General features: G+C 39.0%; 1 protein-coding gene across 1 annotated transcript in view; it reads right to left on the bottom strand.

The window, feature by feature from the left end:
* Slc5a8 (solute carrier family 5 member 8) overlaps positions 1 to 17,820 on the bottom strand; it is a 35,984-nt gene that overhangs the window by 2,603 nt on the left and 15,561 nt on the right. The window contains exons 7-13 of the mRNA XM_028783105.1: positions 16,429 to 16,558; positions 15,082 to 15,170; positions 13,611 to 13,723; positions 11,901 to 11,968; positions 5,187 to 5,273; positions 4,085 to 4,290; positions 1,344 to 1,447 (exon numbers count right to left, since the gene is read on the bottom strand). Of these exons, the coding sequence (XP_028638938.1) occupies positions 1,344 to 1,447; positions 4,085 to 4,290; positions 5,187 to 5,273; positions 11,901 to 11,968; positions 13,611 to 13,723; positions 15,082 to 15,170; positions 16,429 to 16,558 (797 nt within the window). The remainder of the gene's footprint in view (positions 1 to 1,343; positions 1,448 to 4,084; positions 4,291 to 5,186; positions 5,274 to 11,900; positions 11,969 to 13,610; positions 13,724 to 15,081; positions 15,171 to 16,428; positions 16,559 to 17,820) is intronic.

Here is a 17,820-nt window from a genome sequence, read left to right as displayed (position 1 = left end):
TCAGAGGATTGGGATAGGCATGTGAGTGGGTGTTCAGAGGATTAGGAATCCAGCACATTCACCAACCCCCAATCCCAGCCACTGTGATCGCTCACCTGGATATTGCAAGAAATTACAAAAGGATAGAAAGAAAATGCCCTGGGATAGAGAGACATGAGGCTTCAGAGTTAAATGGTCATAAGGCAAGGTAGTCATTGACAAATGTCCCATGGCATTGTCAGCAAGGAGCCCGGCACTGAATTTCCATAGCAGCATGAGAGAAGAAAATTGAGATTTAAATGTTTTCACATAGAACTTATACTCAAATTATCAGTCATGCTTGAGCACATTGTTTGGACACATAAATTTTCCAAAACTTCTCCCCTCTGTCGTTTTCAAGAGTGTGCTATATAAGATGGATCCACTCAACTAAAGGAATGAACGTAGGAGTAGGAGAGATGGCTCAGCAGCTAAGATCACTAACTGCCATTGCAAAGAATCTGGATTTGTTCCCAGCACACACATGGTGGCTCAGAATTGCAGATAAGGTGAATAAATATGGCACCTCCTTCTGGCTTCTGTGGGCAGCAGGCAAACATGCAGTGCCACTACATATATACAGGCAAAACACTCATAAACACTATTTAAAAATAAACTAGAAGCATAAAAGTACATGAGAAATTGTGGAACATATACTGTAGCTGGCCTTTGCTACTTTGTGGGTTCTTCTTTTTCCCCACCCTTTCCCCAACCTGGGAAGAGGGTCAAAAGAATACACACAGTGAGAATAAAATACAATCTCGGGACAAAAGCACCATTCTAGGTACCAAGTTACACTCCATGCGTGATAGACTGATTACTAAAACTATATTTTCTCTCCATGAACATTTTCAAAGGCTTTCTACTATGTTCAATCAGAAATGTTATAGCTGTTATCTTCCACATGTGTGTAAGTTTTTGGAAATTTACAAAGAGTCCATATTGGACAATGAGAAGATCCTAGCATAATGATATTGTCAAGATACATACACAGTTCTCCCTTTCCATTATGTAAGTGATCTCATACAGCTGAATTTTATCTCCTAGCAACCTGTCTTCATCATCCTCAGTTTGAACGAAATGACGCATAAGAGTGGTTATGTACCTGGGCAGGATCCAGATAGCTATTAAATAGCAGAACCAAGCTTGCAGTAGTGATGGGTCTTTTGACGTAATTTTAGACTCTCAAATATTTCATGAGTAAAATTTTAAAAAAACAACTTAATAATTTAAATCATTCATAGGATCATAGTAAATAGCTACAAATCGTACATAGGAAACTCTTGTGTTTCTAGAAGTGAACAGAAAAATATAAAGATAATTACCTGTTGATAAACTGATAAGTATCCCCACCAACAAAGTTGTCAGCGTTCCAACAGTACTGAAGTACAGATATGATAATGAATACCAATTGTCCATCAGTGGAGTCCTGAAAGATACCAAAAATATAATTACAATAATTCACCATGTTCCTGGCAACAAGACGTGTGTGTATCAATGATCCTAAAAGTAAAAATGCAATATTTAACCATTTTTAATGTCATAATCAATGGTGCTGATCTTGAACTATTGAATTAGGAATTTAAAATATGGTTTCACCTTGACCATACACATGAGAAAGGACTTTAAAGTACCATAATTCTTTGGCACAGGAGAAACACAGGGCATGGGGCTGCAATCACCTAGCACACTGTAGCGTGGCATAGGCAGGGTTCTGTGGAGTTCCTGAAAACACAAAGATAATGCATAGCCCCAGTAAATCCTTTTTAATTTTTTATAACTCTTTCCTGGAAGGTAAGAATTGCCAATGCATAATAAAATCAGTATCCTGTGTTATCCTTTTCCCTGTAGACCTGTGACCAATGCAACTGTAACAATTTTCCATGAATACCTTCATACTTTTGTTTTGTAATCTATTAAATCCTAGACCCCTCAAATGCCATTTTAGGAGGATTTATTCTAAAGAGCTAGATTTGTGCTGTTTTTTTATCTTCACTTTAACACAAATAAACTGTTCTCAGACCCCAGCTTGCCTTACTTGCCTCTTAGGTTGGCAAGCTGATATAGTTTGAATAAGTGAACCCTAAGGCTCCTGTGTTGAGGGCTTAGTCTCCATCCCAAACTATTGGCAATGGTAACTCTTAGGAGATAAAACATAGCAGAAAGAAGGTAGGTCATTGCAGGCATCACTCAAAGGGGACATTGAATGCCTAGTCCCTCCTCCTTCTTTCTGCCCCACCTCCAGCTCCATGAGGTGAAACAGCCTTCTCCAACAAATGCTGTTACCATGATCAGCTATGCCATAGAAGCTCAAAAGTATCAGTTTTGGGCCATTATGGCCAGAAATCCCTAAAACCATGAGCCAAAATATCATTTTTCTTGATTAAGTTGGGACTTTGTAACAAAAATCTGACGGTACACATGTACATAATAAAATACTAAGTGACTGTGTTTACTTGTTCAACTCTTCATTGTCCCAATATTGTTCTTATCATAAAGTCAGCCATAAGTGAGGTAGAAAAAACCTGCTGTCCACATAAAGTTTATATCCAGCGAAAGAGAATAAGCAGTTGTTTTAAAAAGTGACAAAAAGTCCTGTAAGAAAAAAAAATGGAGCAATACCATATGACATGAACAGGGTAAAGAGGGAAGGTCTACACTGTGATGCGTGATTGGAGAAGACCTGTGGAAAGATGTGACACCACTCAAGGATGTCCCTTTCAGCTTCAGTAGAGCACGCAATTCAGATCAACTACCCTGCTAAGAACAATGTAGAGAAACATGTCTTTAAGGCACCAGCAAGATGGAAGTACTGAGAATTTCGGAAGCCAAAAATCCCAGGAAGGGAAACATGCCGAGATGAATTAATGAAGTTGAGATAGTGTGGTATTGAGCAAAGACAGAAGACACAGCATAGAACAGTGAATCAGGAAGCAGATCCCCAGGAAGCTGTCATTCGATTTACATTAGTTTGGTCGCCAGCAAATCTTGATGGACAAGGGAGGGGGTGTCTTTTCAAGAAGAGAAATTGATTTATTGAAATTCTCCATGGGAAAAAAATATTCTTGATCACACTATTTACTTAAGCCCCAAATGGATTTCAGTTTTTAAATGTATATAGCTAAGAACAACTTTAATTTAAAAATTAAAGGAATAGCTGGACATGGTTACACACCTTTAATCCCAGCACTCAGGAAGCAGAAGCAGGTGGATCTCTGAATTGAAGACCAGTCTGATCTACATATCAAGTTTCAGGACAGCCATTGAGTAACCAAAAATAGATAGATAGATAGATAGATAGATAGATAGATAGATAGATAGATAGATAGATTAGAAAAATATTTTTGTGACTGCAAAGTAGACAATGATTTCTTCAAAAAGACTATGAAGGATTAATGATACAAGAAATATAAGTCATGATTTCTTACAAAAATAAAATTAGCAAAAAGTAAAAAATTAAACCCATTGATAGAGAAAAAAAATCTTTAAAACATATTTTGAGTCACCAATTCCCAAATAAACAAGAAAGAAAGAGACAGAGAGTCTGCTGAAAATTGAGACAGTTCTAAAGAGCCAGGTGACAAAAGTAGATGCCTGAATGTCCAATAAACAATATTAAAGAGTGGTCAACTTCATGAATCATAAAAGAATTAAAACTGAATTGCTAAGATATACTTAGTCATCAACTATTAAGAAGTTAAAGAATTCAAGTTCAGTCTGGACAGCTTGAAATGCTGTCTAGGCAGCTATAGAATGTCTCACTACAACATCAACTGTGTCACTTGCTATCCTTATGCTGTAGGAATAATATAAAATAGCACAGCAAGAAGGCCAGAGGGTCTACTCAATTCAGGGTTACAAAGAAGCAGTGTCATAAGCAAGATTTAAAAAGAAGAAGGAGGAGGAGGAGGAGGAGGAGGAGGAGGAGGAGGAGAAGGAGGAGAACAAGAGGAAGAAGAAGAACAAGAAGAAGAAGAAGAAAAGAAAACAACAAAACAAAAAAAAAAACAACTGGAGTCTCCTCTTAGTCACCTAAGTTTTAAAGACATAACTTGAAACTGAATACCTTTCCACGTTGTGTATTTGGAAAGCACTAGTAGAAAAGGGCATTTCTGTAGTTGATATCCAGTCCGACATATTGTGTGTGCTGTTACAACCATGGGTTTCAAGAGACAATGGTAAGGTTCTCTCAGGAAGTGGAGGATAAAGCTGGGCTCCAATTCCTACCCATAAAGAAAGGGCAAATCCAGCCAACAGACCAATGAATGCTCCCTGAAAAACAAGAGAGTTTTTAGAAGAAACACATCATTCTCTTTGAGGTAGATTCAACATGAGAAAGTCAGGATCAAAATGGTCAAAGCCAAACTGGCCAGCTCCCTATCTGACTCTCCTGCTTTACAGTAGCTCTGCCTCTTGTCAAGGTTATGATAGACCCCTAGTGTCTCTGCCCAGAGTCCTGGAGACCCATTAACTTCATTCCCTCTTTATCTAACCAATGGTTATGCTACAAATGTCTGGCATTCACTTCCACACATTCTAGGTCTTTCCAGAACTTCATCCTATAATGGAAATGGACTTTCCATTGATTTTCAGAGAAATTGTTTGGATTTCTTTTATTTCAGACACAATTTTGTATCTCCAGACACACACATGTTTAGATATAATAGCAGAGATATCACTTCTTTCCAAGTAATATTCCCAATTATATTCACCTCCACCTGTTCAGGGCTAGAATGATGTACAGAAGCTACATCTTGAAGCACTAGAAGAATAAACTTTGAGATCGTGATACTTAAGATGTAATTTTTTTTCTCTTTGCTGGGCTCTGACTACACATAGTCTTTAAAACTATCAGAGCCTGTTGATCTCCTTCCTTAAAGCCTATTCAATTTTAAGAGAAGCAAGAATTTAAATGTGCAAAAGATGTTGGCCTATTTACACTGTATCTAAATTGTACTGCATGGCTCTGACTATTTCCACTATCTTCCCACCTGCAAGGTCTCGATGCATAGCTCTTCCCTGTACACACTATCAAAGTCAAAATAAACTATTTAACTCACCAAGACAAGTCACTAATGACAGACCTCAAAGCATCCGTGGCTTTAGTGCAGAATAGAAAACTGTAGTTGGAAAGGTGACCTTTAGATATATCCACTAGCTATACTCACAACAGAGTTGGCGAAGGGGACCAAGATGCCCAAAGAAAACAAGCCCAGAAGTGGTCCACCGACCATGCCAAATATGCTGAGTGCTGCCTATAAAATAACAGAAAGTCAACAGTTAGAACCCAAATATAATGTTTCAAGGAATTTCAGCAGGGTCAGTATTCAAGTATTCAGTCATCTTCAGAAAAAAAAAAATCACAAAATTTTATTCATGGTATTCTTGTCATTGGAGGAGATCATCAACACCTGGAAATGTCTGCTTTTCTATTTCAAGTGACTTGTTTCTTTGGTTTTCTCGTTTGTTTGCTTGGGTTTGTTTGTTTGTTTGTTTGTTTGTTCTGAGATAGACTCAATCTCACTCTGTAGTCCTGGCTGTCCTGGAACTCACTTATACAAACAAGGCTGGTCTTGAACTCACAGGGATCCTCCTGCTGCTACCTCCCAAGTGTTTAGATTAAAGGTGTGCACCACCACACTTGACTTGTCTGTCCTTTCAGTTACCCTCAAATAAGCAACAAAGGGCTGGAAAGATGGTTCAGTGGTTGAGAGTGCATATCTTTCTTGTGGAGGAACTGAACTCAGTTCCCAGCACCCACATCAGGTGCCTCACAACTGCCTCAAACTACAGCTCTAAGAGATCGCATCCCTTCCCTAACCCTTCACAGGTACCTACTATGCTCAAATACACACATTCTCCCAGAAACCCACATATATACAACTTAAAAACAATTTTAAAGACAACAAGGGGGCCTTGGAAGATAGCTCAGTCTCTAAAATGCTTGCTTCACATGCACCTAAATTTGATACACATAGTCACAAAAGCTAGATGTGGCAGCTCATGCCTTTAATCCAAGTATTAAGGAGAGAGAGAGAGAGAGAGAAGAGGATTCATGAGGCTTCTGGTCAGCTAATCTATCCGAATTAGTAAATTCCAAGTTCAGTGAGAAATCCTGTCTCAAAATAGAAGGTAGGGAGCATTGAGGAAGACACCCAATGTTGGCTTCTGGTTTACACACACGTATGTATCAGATCCCCTCCTCAACACATGGACACACACACACACACACACACACACAAAACATCACAATGGAAAGAAAACAAAGAGTCATGAAACCATTGGGGTACTGCTATGAATGCATAAATGAAGACACCCGTTCTTAGCTTTTTTCCAATACGTCACAACACTCTTTTATCCTTTGGTGGTTGCTAAATATTCCTCCAAACAAAACGGTGGATAAAAACTGCAAAATGCCCAGATATAATGATAAAATCCATGTGTATTTCTAATCTGATCTGATACGGGTGTAATTAGATTGGAAAAAATGGATTGAAAAAATTTGACCCAGTGGTGTAGAAAAATATTTAAAGTCTATTTGGATGACTGAAACTTTTCTTTGATATGGAGATATGAAATCCAGGAGACTAAAAATCAGTTGGCAATATGAATCATGAGGGAATGCAAATAATGCTCCAAGATACATATGCTCTTAATAACCTAATAACCTCAATAATCTAATGTCTAGTTTTTAAGACTGGGTGCGCTAAAAACAAACAGTTATTCCATGGGTACTGAGCTATAATTTTGTAATTATTATGATGGGGTAACACTCAGGAGTGTGATGATGGAGAGTGATAATGGGGTGCATGTCTCAACAAAGCTACAATGAGACATTTTGAATGTTTACATCCTACAAAATCACTTAAGGAGACATATACTTAACCACATTTGAACACAGTAAAATACACATATGTATTCAAACATATGATGGCCCATAAATCTGTACAGCTTTATAGGTCCATTAAAATGCAAAAAGAATAACTAAGACCATGAAAGAGCAGGGACATAGTAACTTGTCCACCAAGAAGCCAAGCAAGACAGAATGAATGAGTCAGACAGTATATCAATGAGGTGTTAGAAGATATGTACTGGATCCTTCATCCAAATGAATTCTTTCAAACATCTACACTGTGGAGTGAAGAATAAGTGGACTCTGTGAACCAGAACTAGAGTGTGAGAAGGATGTGGGCTCAGGATGTGATGGAGATTTTGTTCTTAGCAGTCACAGGATGTAAGACAGACTTCACTGTGAGGTGTGAAACAATATCACATGGCCATGATGCCATTCAAAACCACATGATCTGGGAGCCAGAATTATAGACATAAGAAAGATGTTGTGTTAGAAAACACCTTACATAGTGATACTGCAGAGTTGGGGGCAGGGATAGGCTTGAAGTTAGGATGGTTCCACCATACAGTCCAGAATTGATTAAGAAAGAGAAGCCAGTCACAATAGGAGTCACAAGCCAGACTGCAGATGATGAGGAAAACATATTCACACACTCGTCCCAGCACAGATCAGTGAGAAGCTGAGACAGTATACTACCACCTATACTGAGGCTTCTCCCTGCTGGGCAGTGTCACAGAAGTAGAAAACCAGCTACCACCAAGGAGCAGAAACAAGGAAGCTACCTCTACCATGATGTCAGCAGAAATCGCTTTACATGTTTGGGGATGTTGAATGTTGAAATTTACCAGCTCCCTCAAAAATTCTCCCCCGGTTCATAAGGGACACACCTTATACATCATCGCAAGCTGGTAGCTCATTTTGGCTGCCCTCTTACAAGACTGATAGCAGGTGAATGTCAGTGTCACTGGACAATTGATCATAAGAAGCTCTATCAAGGGGCCATCCTCAAGCTTTGGACAATTCTATGTTTTTATACCTGCATTTAGTCCAGACTAGCTGTTGAATTCTTTCATAAGGAGAGTTTATTGGGTAAGAGTAAATTTGACTAAGGTTTCTAAAAGTCGCATCTGCTGAGATGGCCTGCTTCCTAGAAATCTATGGAAGAAGGTTCAAATTTCCCATTATCAGGTTTTATCTTAGGACTAAGTGGCTCACAGCAATAATCACTTGAACAGGCCTACGGCTATCATTTATCTTGCAGCCATGATAAAGTTTATACTTGACCTCTTGTGGATCAGTAACTAACAAGTTACCTGAAGTTGAATGTCTGTCAAATGTCAAACAGATTTCTGTTGATGAGTAAAGAACAGTCTTTAGCATTCTCAGAACAATCTGATGGGAATTTAACTGATTCATCATCAGAGAGTCTAGAGTATTCAATGCCCAGCTGAACAATCAGGGAAGATAGTAAAGAGTGGACTTCAGCTATGGATGAAGAGCAGACTCTCTGGTACTGAAGGAAGAGTGGTTCTTATACTTATCAGGACCTACTGTAATGACCAGATGGATTGTGGGAAATCTATGGAAGCATACTCAATGGATGAAATGCTGGCTACTCAGTGGGAGTCAAAATGACCCCTAGTAGAAACATTCAGTGCCTTCAACTCCAAACACCAGGGAGAAGTCTGAGAAAGCGCAATTAGATAAGAACATCAAGTCCTCCAACTTATGGCATATGGGAACAGCACAGGGATATCAAAAGGACTCAAGACTAAGCAGCAAAATCTGGTGGCAGCATGTGTGCTGGAGGTGACATCAAAGATACAAAACTTGAACTCAGACGTCATCTGATCTAGCAAATTTTGGGTCTCGATTGTCTCATACCATACCTTCAGGCAGCACAGAATGTAAAAACAAAGGCTGACATGGTCCAGAAGACTACTGGGAAATATACCAATAAAAGTCTTGGTAGAACAGTCAAGGCTGGTGAGTTACTCTGTGGAGCTCTCCTGAGTGTAGGATAGGAATGTCATTAGTGAATTCATCTCCCTGTATGTGGAAAAGCTGGTATTTAGCTGCCTAAGTTGGTGAATGGATGGGTATGTCTGCCTCAAGGCTTACTGAAGGTGAGCCAGCTTGGATACGCCCTTCAGCATAACTTCCCATGGAGACTGTCTGTCCTTATGGCAGATGGCTAGAATGTGCGTCACTTTGTAGACAGGGGCTATTCAGAGCCTTGGAGAGTGGACTCTGTTGTAAGAACTGTAGCTGCGAGGCAATCCCATGACATCAGTACCATTCTCCTTTTGGAGTCTGCCACCAACTTTTACTGGTGGCCAGATTGGCATTAACAATTTTAGTATTTTGTTTTTTGTTTTTTGTTTTTGTTTTTGGTTTTGGTTTTTTGGTATCAATTGCTACAACAGAAACTCAAAGTGAATAGGTGAAACAGAAACAGACTTTAAAAGAGACATCACGGTGATATGTTCACTATACTACACAAACCTTTTGATCAGAGGGAATTCCAGACTACTGCTTTCCCAATTTTTCATAGAAGTGCATGTCAATGGTCCTGTCAGGAGTCACAGAGCTGGGACAAGCTTATGGGCCCCTAACTCTTCCTTCTGGAGGAGAGGCAGTCATTGTCTCAGTTGTGTACCCACTGAGGAGTCCACCAGCCTTGACACATTGTTCCAGACCCACGACCACACAGGTGACTGTAGTTAAACTCAGTCTCAAAAATATAAATAAATAAATAAATAAATAAATAAATAAATAAATAAATAATAAATAAATAACAGAGAGTGAACATGGGAGGGAAACTTGTAAGGAAGAGGGAACAGTAATAAAGATTTGAGGTTACAATAATAAGAATGAGAATGTCAAAGACTAAACTGAGTAAAAGTTCTTCTGTTGAAATAAAATTTAAAAGAAAACAATATACTTGGTTTAAAAAAAACAGAAAATAATTTTACTCTGTTTATTCTTTATTAATAAATTGAAGTCTTTCTGTAAAATTAAAAAGAAATGAATGTCAAAATGATCTTGCTCACTTGCTTGTGTCATCTAAATTTCACTGTCATAATTGAGGATCTGGGCTGGTCTTAGGACCTAACTTCATCGGGCATAACCTCTTACCTTCTGTTCAATTTGTACCAAAAATGCAAATTAGCTGTGATCCAGTCAGAGCTTCACACCACTGGTGGGGGGAGCATTCCAGTGTCATGAACCAGATACCATCAGGGACATGATCAACTAACTAAAAGAATTTCCATCCAGACATCAAGCTTGGAATTCAAGGCAGTCTTCTTGAACACCTTGAATACCTCCATTCAGACTAGGTCAGTTACCAGCCATTTCTCCTATAGAGGAGTTTGCCTGGTGAGGATAAACATTGTTCTAAGGTTCAGAAGCATTTTCATGTATGCTAAACTGGCTTTGTCTCTTGGAAGCCCTAAGGGCCATGATTGGAATTTCCTAGGGCCAGGCTGCATTACAGTACCAACTGACACACGGGCTCAACCTTGTAAGACCCTTGAGTCAGTCTACAGCTGCCATTAACCTTACAGTCATTCCATGTCACATAGTATATTGCATATCTACATCCAAAGTGACAACAGGCTACTCAGGTGTTGACTAGACTTTAAACTCAAAGTGGTGCCGAAAAGGCAGGGTTCTTCTGACATCATGTCAGAGAAAGCAGCTAAATCAGAAAGTGTGAGGTCCAAAATTTCACCTCATAATAGGAAAAGGTCAGGTTTCAGTCCAATTCACTCTTAAAAGCAAGAACCAAGAAGACCTAAAACATTTCTTACTATTGGATCTCTGTCTCTCATTGAACTTGGAGCTTACCAGACCAACTCAACTAGGTGGGCAGCCAGCAGCCTGGATCTTCCTCCCAGGTCTGGGTTACAGACACCCCTCGCTTTTTTATGTGGTTGCTAGGGACATAAACTCAAGTCCTCATGTGTGCACAGTAAGTATGTTGCCACCTGAACTATTCCCTAGAACCTTTATACAGCAGTACTTTTTGCAAAACAAATATATATATATATATATATTACATTTTTTATTTAGTGTGTGTGAAAGTATACGTGTGTATGTGTGTGTGCTCGTGTGTGTGAAAGTATGTGCATGTGTGTGAAAGTGTGCATCTGAGTCCGTATGTGTGCGTGCATGAGTGTGTATGTGTGTATGTGTGTGCACCCACGCATGTGTACACACACACATGTGTTACAGTGCCTGAGTGGAAATCTGAGGAAAACTTCCTAGAGCCATGCTTCTCCTTCCACCATGTGAAGAAACTAACTCAGTCATCAGGCTTAGCAATCTGAGCCATCCTACTGGCTCCCTTTATATAACATTACTATCATGAAAGAATTATAAGAATGGAAATTCGATTTGAGATTCTTGAGAGGCCAGTGGGGGAAGGAAGGTGAGACTGTGAAGGACAGCAAGAGGAACCCTGGTGGTGATCATATCATTCTGTATGCTCATGGTTTTGACCCAATACCCCAGCTGTGACAGTGTTCTATCAATATGTTACCATCCCGAGATGCTTCTGTAAGGTATCACTACGAAGTAAATGATATATATAGCCACCGAATTGTTTAAATTTTATGTAAGTCTACAATTATCTCAACCTATGTGTTTTCAAATACTGAAAATAAGGGTCTGGAAAGAAGGCTCAGCAGTTAAGAGTACTTACTACCCTTACAGAGGATGTAGTAGCCAACACTCACATCAGATAGCTAACAAAACTGCTTCCTATACCAGCTCCAGAGCTTCTGATGCCCTCTGGCCTCTGTGGGCACCTGCCTGCACACAGTACGCATACAGACAGGCAACATACATACACATACACAAGTAAAAGGAGAAACTATATTTTTAAAAATTTAAAACTAACTTGGTCATCTTTGTTCCTTGATACACCCAAGTGTAGATATATAGAAAATGTGGATGTGGTCATGTGAACATTTAAGCTAATAATTTAACGGTTATGGCATCCATCTTCAGAGTTGGCTCTCACCTGCAACAAGGCTCCCATCAGCGATGCCAAAGCAGCCATTCCAATGCACAAAGCTCCGTACAGCACACCTACAGGACAACACAAAAGGCAGTAAGCAAATATAGACCCAGAGGATTACAGTCCTCAATAAAATGAGCACTGCACCTTTGAGTGGATAATACCTTTGAGGTGAGAACAACACCCCATTAAAGTCAGCAAGACAAGGAAAGAGGCATTTTCCTGAGAGACCAACAGGGTGCAAAGGAAGACAAACAAAGCCCTTATACTTGGCCTGGGATTAGTCACAACAGTAGATTGCATAAGAAAAGAATCCCTGGAATTAACTACAGGGGTTTTAAGACTTAGCAGCATTGTGTTATACATTTAATCCTCCATGAACATTTGTCTATAAAGTGAGGTGTAGGGACGGGATAATAAACCCCAGAATTGGAGCCTTCTGACTTTCCCTGTTTGTTTGTTCTAGGACATGGTAATCCACACCAATGGGAGGCTTGCTTCTCTAGTCCTCCCATAAGCTCCATCAGCATCCCCAAGCCTGGCCTGTTAAACTAGCAAAGAAAGGTCACTTTGATCCATATCACAGTCCACTTCCAGGCTGGCTCTTTTCTCTTAGTTGCTTCACTCAACAACCCCCTGGTTGGTAAATGGTAGAGTTTCTTCTTTTCACATTCACTGCCCTCGATAGTTTCTTAAGTATATGTGTTGCTTTTAAAATGAAGAACTAGTACTCCCATGAGCATTTAATTTTTTTTTTAAAAATCCATTTAAAAAGGAAATAAACTGTTATTGACCAATATAATTTCCAGCACTCAAAATGAAAAGAAAAAAAGAAAAACAACACATGAGAAATTTCTTTTCATGGAATCAGTTCTCTCCTTCTGCTGTTGACACTGACTTCTTTGTCCCAGCAGTCACACTTACGTTAAGAATTATCTAATCCTAACAGAAAGAAAAAAAACCCACCTTTCACTCCCCCCAAAGTGTTCTTGTCATAATGCTGTTTATAGGGCCCAATCTAACTATAAATAGTATTGCATGTGATTTAACTTAATTCTGCTCCATTTGATACAATATGAATGGTCACCATGATGGGTTTTGGTGTCCATAATTAATTCAAAGCCAAGTCAATTGACATGTTATTGTCTATGATGCCCTTTATGACATATGCCTCAGCATTAATGATGGCACAGAACCCTTAAAAATGAATGAAAATTAGGCCATACATAATGTCACACACTGGTCATCTCAACACTCAGAAGAATGAGGCAGGAGGATCATGAGTTCAAAGCCAGGCTGGGCTGCCATAGAAAGACCTTTCTTTAAACCAGAACGATAGTGAGAGTCTTATCACTATTTCTAATTATCATTAAGGACAAACAAACAGATCCTTGAGCACTGCCCTTAGTGGTTGTCTGATGATTAGATTTTTTTTTTTTTATTTGAGACTAACCCAGTCAACTCCTGTCCCTTCTGCCTCAGCCTCCTGAGGTCCAGGGTTATACATGTGCACCACTCCTGTCGTCTCAAATGTTTGAATTGGTGGCTATGTCTTTTTTGCAGATAAAATCAGCCCCACAGCACTGTGAACACATGTACCTGGACAGACATTCACACTAGGAAGTACTTACAATCCCTCAGAAGACAATTTCTACTGTCTGCAAAACAAAGCCAACACTAGTCTCAAATGGAATCGTGAGGAAGGAAACTTACTCATTCCTTGGGAAATCCAGGACAGAGACTTCTCTGAGAGAGACTTGAAGCGAGGTTTGATAAGATCTTCCACAGTGACTGCGGCCAAGGCATTGATGCTGGAGGACACTGTGCTATAAGAGAGGACAAAACTGTCATTCATGGTGTTAATTTTAATGATACTTTTAGCAGGAATGAAAATGAAAGCACACTGACACTTGTAAAGCAGAAGCAGATGGGACTGGAGAGATGGCTTAGTGTTTAAGAGTACTAGCTCCTCTTCCAAAGGATCTGGGTTTGATCCCCAGCACCTGCAGTAGCTCACAACCATTTGTAATTTGAGTCTAAGGAGATCTGATGCCCTCTCCTGAATACTGAGGATGCTACATGCATGCGGCACACACATCGCCATGTAGGCAAAATATCCACACAAAATAATAGGATAATGTAAATAGATCCATGTTCTTTCTTTTTTAATGATCATAGTACCCTCTTTCTTGAAGCTATTATCTTTCATGAATAAGTCAGGCAGCACACATAGACTTGACAGCAAAAGACAAAGAATGTGTTAGCTTCTATTTTCCAGGTGACCTTCCATATCTTTAAAATGAATTTGAACATATTCCTCAAATTGTCACATAACAACTTTAAGATATTGTTTCTGTGTATATAAAAATATCTACTGTTAAGTCCTCAGTAGCATATACCATGTATCACAATATTAATATTCTATACCCTTGTTAGCATATACTGTACACCTAGTAATAACAATTCCCTACATCAAACATATGAAGAAACTACAACAAAGAAGTTCAATAGCAAGGTGCAAGATTCTTTAGAAGAGGTACAGTATTCAACTTCCAATTGGGAGAGTTGAGTCTGTTTGCAGATGACCATGATCCAGCCTCAGACACTTTGCATTCATGGTTAATACCTGGCAAACATTAAAGCTACCATCAGTGGTCATCACCACTGTGCCTGTATTGGTTATGCCATAGTATGTTGTAAAGTAGATGCCTAGTCAAGTGTAGCCTCTGATGACAGCAGAAAGATTCCAAAGGTAGCTGACCAACAGAAGGGTACATGGAAGAGTTTGCCTATTTTAGGCCATTTGTCTTGAGCATGTTTCCAGGTTATAATGAATGGATTAATACCTTGGTGGCGTATGCTATAATGGTGCTATAGAAGAACAGTAGATTGTAGAAGGCAGAACCTGATTGGATAAAGTGGGTCACTGGGGGTGTATCACTGGGGGTTCTATCTTGCTCTGGCCTCTTTCATGAAAAAGATCTTCCACTGCCTGCTCCCACTACCAGAATGTTTTGTCAAGATACCTAGAGCCAGGTAAACATGGATTAAACCCTCTGAAGCCAATATCTAAATTAAGTAGTCCCCTTCCTACAGGTCCTTTTCTCATGCATTGGTTTAAATAGCAGTAAAACAAATGTGAAGTCCTTACAGAAATGGCACCATCATAATATTAGGTTTATACCTTAATGTCCCACTGTAAGCACAGGCCACAAAAAGTCCAGGAACACCAGGATAATTTTTCAAAATATCCAGCACCAAATAAGGCATAAGCTGAAAAATTCCAAAATTCATACCCAAGTGTTAGTTGCTATTAAACAAAATCAAAACATAGTTAATTTTATATTCTCACTAAAAGAAGGGGAGATATTCTATGCAACTCCAAATACATAAAATGAAATTAACATATATTCATGACTTCTCAAAGAATCAATAATAATACACTGCCTCAGAGTCTAATTATGAAAAGTAAAAATTAGACTTTAAAGCATATTCCAAAGCATCTGGCCTATCGTAAGAACCTGATGGACTCTCACAGTAACTCTATTTAGTACTAATGTGACCTTGTGCCAATCAAAAACCCTCACTGAGCCCTGGCCTAATGGCATGCTGCTTTAATCCCAGCACTTTGGAGGCAGAGGCAGGTGGATCTCTGTGAGATTGAGATCACCCTGGTCTACATAGGGAGTTCCAGGACAGCCAGCTCTACATAGTGAGATCCTGTCTAGGAAAAACAAAAACAAAACAACAATAAACAAACAAACACATCACTGGGATATCATTAAGTATCCATAAAATCAGCACTACAGAATTGTGGAGCCTAAATCAAGCATGTTAAGACTCTCGACACAGAATCTCACTGTACATAGTCAGGATGCAAACTCTGTTCATCTCTCAGTCTGTTTCTGCATTTAAAACTGGAAGCTGAGGACTTATAAGATCACTCCAAGTTAGGAGCATTGGTTGTTCCTGCAGATGTCCCAGATTCTGTTCCCAGCACCCACGTGGCAGATTACAACCATCAGTAACTCTAGGTCTAGACAATGTGCCTCCCTCTTCTGACCTCTGGGAGCACCAAGCAAGAATGTGGTACACAGACATACACGCAGGCAAAACACTCACAAATGTAAAATAAAATAGGTTAAAAATGTAAAATTTTAAAGTCAATGAAAACTGGAAGATTATTTATAAGTGCTTTGATGATTTCCACAGATGTCAATGACACCTTGCTTTATGCATAGTTTCTATTAACCCAGTTAGCTATGTTTACTTCCAACCCTGAGTTCTTCTGATCCAAAATCTGGCTTGAAAATTTTCCCAGTCCTTTAATAGTTTAGTTTTAGATACAAAAACCTTCATACTGGCTCTATCTTCTACAAGTGTTTTGTCAAGTGATTTATAGACCCGAAAAGTGACTAGTTGCGTTGTGCCCACTTGCTGGGTCTCTACAAGAATGAAAATGCCCCTTCCTAACGCCACACAGGCTTTGTAATATCATCAGTGCACATGTAAGAAATATGTGATTCCAAACCTGGTCAAGTTCCGACACTTTCTTAGCTGTCCAGGGATCACAGTCATGGTATCTGGAGTACAGGGCGAGCCCACAGAACACGGAGCAGGTGAGGATCACCCAGAGGCCCACAAGGTTGACATAGAGAGACCTAAAGGAGAGGATATCAGCAAATAACAGCTGTAATTTCTATCCCAAAGACCAAGGAAACTGTTACAAGAACAAGAGACCATGTCATGATTATATTTTAATAAATAAATGCACATAATATTTTGATTATCAAAAATGATTTTTATTCTACCTAAATTGTCTTCTTTGATATCAATCAACAATGTATCTATAAATCTTTCTGGTAGATGCTGTTTCTCAGTGAATATGCCTTCCTACTTGAAATCCACAGTCATCCATGGCTTTGCAATATTAGCGATTATAATGCACTGAGTACTCTAACCATAAAATGAGGATTTTAATAGGTACTAGAGGAGTAACTTACTCATTTTACTTTAAAAAGTACTTTAACTATAAGCACTTAACATGATCAGTGTGTATGTGTGTGTGTGTGTGAGTGTGTGTGTGTGCGTGCGTGTGCGTGTGTGTGTGTGTGTGTGTGTGTGTGTGTGTGTATGAATTCACTAAAGTTCTTCCAACATAGTTTGCAAGATCACCCATGGTGAAGGATGAGAAACCTGTATTTCCTGACCAAGGTTTCTCCTCATACCCTCCTCTCCCTCACCCATTCTCTATGCTCACATGCCATTAGTTAAAGCATAAAAGGAAATGAATGATTACATGTGTATTCCCCACACAGAATTCTACCAAACTTCCCATGTGGTAATAGTATTTCTTGTTCTCCTTTACAAGTTTAGATCTGAAGCTCACTGAAACTAAGCAACTTGTACAATGGCATCTAAGAAGCAAGTTGGAGGGCATTATAACCTGTGATTGAGGCTGACAGTACAATGCATGCTACTACATCTACTCTCCAATAAACACTCTGCTATATTGTTTTGAGAAGCTTACATTTCTCTACAGTGTCATTTCACTGTTCCAAGACTGCATACACTTTTCTAATCTGATATTGTTTCCTCATCATAAAAGCTATATTCAAAGTTGTTTTATGGGGCTCAAAGCAATTTAGTGAATCATTCTTCCATTGAGCTCTCATTTATAATTTTCTAACTTCAGACAGTTCTTGAAACATTTATGAACTTGATGAGGGTGACTTACTTAATAATTTATGGAAATATTTTTAGATATTTGATTAAAAACATCTAGTACCACTTTGGGCTCTGTTACTGAACCACCCACCAGCCAAAGTTGGTCCTTTGTTGATCATTTATATTTGGAGTTTCACGATACAAAGATTTAAAGTTGAATTAAAGTTGACTTATAGAAACATTCTCATAAGAACAA

The sequence above is a fragment of the Grammomys surdaster genome, unplaced genomic scaffold (assembly GCF_004785775.1).
Source record: "Grammomys surdaster isolate TR1022 unplaced genomic scaffold, NIH_TR_1.0 958, whole genome shotgun sequence".
NCBI lineage: Eukaryota > Metazoa > Chordata > Mammalia > Rodentia > Muridae > Grammomys > Grammomys surdaster.
Note: the sequence above shows the minus strand (reverse complement) of the source record. Positions and strands in the feature narration are given on the sequence as shown.